Raw genomic sequence first — 4,779 nt, forward strand, 5'->3', positions numbered from 1 at the left:
AGGTGCTTAGGTGACGGGGGTGGGGGGGAGGGAGGGAGGGAGGGAGGGAGGGAGGCGCATGCAACCATCACATCCTCAACCTCACTTGTTGTTTTTTGTTTTTTTTTTGTTTTGCATCGAGACTTTAAAAAAAAGAAAAACAACAACAACAACAACAAAAAACGTGTCAAATTTGCAGTTGGGCGAAAGAGAAGCGACGTGTACGTGTATCTTCGCTCGTCTACGGTGTTGTATGAATGCGCTGCTCGTTCCAGCTGTTGTAAATAGACTTCCGACAGGAATTTTTTTTGTTTTGTTTCGTTTTCTTTTTCTTCTCTCCGTCGTCGTCCCCCCCCCCCCCCCCCCCCCCCCCCCCACGCCCGCTTTTCACTCTTCCATCGCCTGAGCTCTTTCGGATCCAATGGGTCCTCTCCCCTTTCAGTTTCGACACGACTACTCCTTCTGCTGTATCGTAGTGTATCGCGGAGGCTACGTGAATCTATGTATCATATGAACATATGTGTAAATGCTGCTGATTCAGTCAAAAAGACAAATCGAAGAGATGATAACCCTGTAAAGAACACCTGTCCTCTTGATTCTACCGTCTACCAGTCTCACCCCCCCCCCCCCCCCCACACACACACACACACTCAGTTTCTGAGTTCGGTTGGATCTCATCCAACTTTCGGTCTCGCCAGAACTTACAAAAAAAAAATAAAGCCTAAAAACGCTTCCACGCCACTTTGATTGACAAGAACAGACAATATAGCTTCATATTGTGTTTAAAAAGCCCAACACATTTTTTGTTTTTGTTTTCCTGCTTTTAAAGACTGCTAAAAAGAAATGGGGTTGAATATCCTACAACGGGGTGGACAGGGGTTCTCGAACGCTACTTGATGTTTGGCTTTTGCACGGAGCAGTTTCAACGGGAGGAAATCGCAGGGTATGTCTCAACAACCCCGACACGCAGGGGTGTCTCTCGTTCAGCTTTGATTAAAATACGTGCCAGAATGTATAAAGAAAACGACAGGCTGTGCGCTCTGAAGTAACTTTTTTGTGCTGCTTTTACCTTTAATCTGTTTTTCTTGTTTGACAAGTAATTGTCTTTTTTTTTTTTCCTGTGTTCTCTTATTGCATAATTACTATATTTCATCTTGGCCCAAGATAACTGCAGGGAAATCAGAGGCACCCTTGCTTCCAAGGAAAAAAAAACAAAAAAAACAAAAGGGTTTACATGATAAAGAAGATAACTGGAGTACACAGGAATGATTTTAAGACTTCAGAAAGTACAGCGGTACTTGGAATGTTCCAGTTGTGTGGGAGTAGGTCGGAGGATTTTTGTCAGTATTTGAAATAAACTTTTACATTAATAAGACTTCGTTGTTTTTCCTTTGCTGCTCGGTCAGCTGATGTGTCTTGGGGGGGGGAGTACACACGCTGAATCTCGTGGGTAACTGCTCCTTTGCGGCCACCAGGGGGAAGCACAATCATTTGTAGCGTGAAAGGGGTTGGGGACAGGAAGTTGTGACTATTTGTAACGTAACATAACATTGAAATTGTTTGGCGATGAATCACTGAATTTTTGGTATCGCAGGCTGGGATGGAAAGACCCACGCTGTTCTGAAACTCTTAAATCTTTGCCTTTCAACTGTACTTATTGGATAAAAAAAATACAGCTTTTGTTGTTTATCGGTAGATTACCCTTTAATTATCGCCATTGTTATCTTCTAACAATAGTCTCGTTGATGTAATTATTTTTTGATTAATGCTGTGGAGTGTTTAAAACAATGCCTCATCACTCCCACATCATTTTTTATTTTTTTTTAATGTCATGGAAAAACACAGTAACTCACAAGTTCACTCTGAATGTTTGACTCTCTCCTAATTCCTATTTTCGGGCCTCGGAATTAAACTAAATTCGAGCATTTAAATGCGTTTTCCCCCTCCCGCTTTTTTTTTTTTTTAAATTTTTTATTTATTCTGTAAAACAAAAAGAGACGATAAACAAAGCAGTTTGAAAGCACAGGGAAGAAAGCGGAAGTGCGTCTTGACACGTCATCGCGGCGCGTTATAAAAAGGGGGCGCAGCGAGGCAGGAGCGTCACTAGCACTCAGCTTCCCCAACATGTAGTACGAGTTGCTAGCTTTTTTTTTTTTTTATTGGGCTTCTTCCGCGCTAGCATCAAATTTTTTTTTTTTTTTTTTTATCCAACGTACGCTTTTAATCGTAAGAAAATTAAGCGTAAATTTCAAAAGGTAAATAATAAATCGGAATGAACATTATTCCGCCGACGAAACGGGCCGCCCTCGTGGGCTGTTTAATTCTTCCTCAAAATGGAGTCACGAACGGATCGATGCGCTTCGGATCGAGAGGCTCCTCTATAGACTCCCGCAACGCCAACGTCGGATCCGGCGACGTCCCGAAACGGCCGAAGAACCTCGGGGTGACCGCGACGAACGGGTACGCGGCGAAGGGCAGCGACGGCGTCGACGAGTCCTCGCTACCGTGCACTCCGGAGCTGGAGATGGACAGTGGGACCGACGTCTCGGGTTTCTCGGCGGGGGACGAGGTCCTGGATCATGACACGAGGCAACTCATTCTCCGTTTCCTCAAAGACTTTACTGGACTTTCGAAACCGCAGTGGAACCAGAGCAAATCGCTATCTACGATGAAAAGAGTCGTGGAGGACGTTTTGGAGAAACACAGATTCGCATACAATGGTAGGTCGATTTTACACAAAGCTTTTTTTTTTTATATATATATTTAATTTAATTTTTTTTTTATTTCCTATATCTATTTTTTTTTTTTGTTTTTTTTTTAACATGGTGAATTACTTCTAACATGTTTGGAACTACTGGTTTTTTTTATTTTATTTTATTTTATTTATTTATTTTATTTTTTTTTAAAACCTGTCGGAGCCATTTTAATCCGACAAGGGAAACGATACTCGAGTCAAATTGAACTCTGCAGTTATAACTCGTTTCAGAGGAAGTGAGTTGTAAATTTAGCTGCACAAATGCAACCTTTTTTTTCTTCTTTTTTTTAACGAGATGGATTTATGGCTTTTCTTTTAATTTTTTTTTTTGTTTTTTTGTTTTTGTTTTAGGGATGGTCAACAAACTGTCACTGGATGACAGAGGGGACGACGTGACGTTTGTCACGGCGGTAGCCAAGAACCTGTTCGCGGACGGGACCACCAACTGGGGTCGCATCGCCAGCCTGGTGGCCTTCGGGGCGGTGGTGTGTCAGTACCAGAAGGAGAGGAACAGGGAGAACTGCGTGGAGCTGGTGTGTCAGGAGATTTCCACATACCTGCTGACCAACCAGCGGGACTGGCTGGTCAAAAACAACTCCTGGGTGAGTTATGACTAATGTTTGAAAGACCGGATGTACCAGAAAAAAAAAAAAAAAAAAAATCCTTGTTGCGTAACCCCTCGCGTTGAGCAACAGTGACCCGTGTCCCTTTTAACGTCACCCGCAGACCTCCATCCATCTAATGTGGGGTTGTTTTTATTTCGTGTTTTGTTTTAGGATGGCTTTGTGGAGTTCTTCAGAGTAGCAGACCCCGAGGCGACGGTCAGGAACACGCTCATGGCCTTTGCTGGATTTGCTGGTATTGGGGCAACACTGGCCCTGCTGATCAGGTGAATTTGTTGGGACACTCAAGAGACTTATTTCTGGAAACATGTTGGACTTCTGAAGACAAGTACTTCCTTTTGAGCTTGTCCTGCCCCCCCCCCCCCTCTCCTCCCAAAATCCAACGACAAAATAAGTACAGGTTTTCCTCACAAAACAAAGAAATGGACAATTAGGTTTTATTTAATTTACAAAAATAAATTTATTTTTCTAAAAAATGTCAAAAATGTATCTATGCAAAATTAAAAATGGTTATGGGGAAAGCAAGATGACCTGACTTTTGTTTGCTATATCTTTCTTCTTGATTGTTAACTATTCTCTGGTGGTAATGGTTTGTAAGTCCCAGGCTAAAGCAGGAAGGGAAAGCTGCATTTTTTTTTGTTTTTTTGTTTTGTTTTTGATGTGGTGCAGCCATGAAGCCCATTTCCATACAACCCATTCAAAACCTGGGGAGCCTCCTTTTTTTTTTTTTTTTTTTTTTTGTATGAACGTCCCAATCAGGCGAGGGACAGATGGGGCGGATTTGCATGAGTGTAGCTGAACTTCCTTGTTTTGATACTGTTGGATCTGCACAAGGGGACGAGACCACCCACATGCTGGACTTTTGGCTACACAGGATAACTGGACAGTTTGAGTCTGTTGGGGGGGAAAAAGCAACAAGGACTGTGTGTTGGGAAGATGCAAATTGCATGCAAGTGATTGACTCCACCAAAGCTGGCAGTCACTCGGCGAGGACGTTTGAAAACGGACAATGAGTACAGATCCAGGAAGCTAAGCTGTATAGAAGAATAAAAAGAGCTTTTTTATCACACACACGGTTTGACCTTTTTTGGTACTTTCTTTTTTGCCAAGGGAATTTTGCAAAAAGCAAGAGAAGGGGTTACATCTACACTCGCCACCGGTTCTTTCGAAATGAAGTCGTGTGCTAAATTAAGTTTGACACCTCCAGTTTAACCTTTGATGTTTATTCGAACCGCAACCCAAAGATGGCGCGATGGCTGCTGTTTCCTAGAAATTTGATGCAACTCTGGCAACACCTCCAATCGCACCGAGCGCTCAGCTGCATCCGCAGTTTTGCGGGTTGCAGCGAGCAGCATGTCGATATCTGCAAAAAGAGCTGGTGCACAACAACTGAATGCACCAGCTAGGCGGTGTAAGTGGGGG

The 4,779-nt window shown here is 43.0% G+C and overlaps 1 protein-coding gene across 1 annotated transcript; it reads left to right on the forward strand.

Annotated features, from left to right (window-relative positions):
* The first annotated feature begins 2,088 nt into the window (after positions 1-2,088).
* mcl1b (MCL1 apoptosis regulator, BCL2 family member b) lies at positions 2,089-4,426 on the forward strand. The gene is made up of 3 exons (XM_069174972.1): positions 2,089-2,699; positions 3,086-3,336; positions 3,511-4,426. The coding sequence occupies exons 1-3, from the start codon at positions 2,252-2,254 to the stop codon at positions 3,625-3,627; spliced, it is 816 nt and encodes a 271-aa protein (XP_069031073.1). The 5' UTR covers positions 2,089-2,251; the 3' UTR covers positions 3,628-4,426.
* The last annotated feature ends 353 nt before the right edge of the window (positions 4,427-4,779 follow it).

The sequence above is a fragment of the Embiotoca jacksoni genome, unplaced genomic scaffold (assembly GCF_022577435.1).
Source record: "Embiotoca jacksoni isolate LCO1_2020_lvr unplaced genomic scaffold, fEmbJac1.0.p SCAF_63, whole genome shotgun sequence".
Taxonomy (NCBI): Eukaryota; Metazoa; Chordata; class Actinopteri; family Embiotocidae; genus Embiotoca; species Embiotoca jacksoni.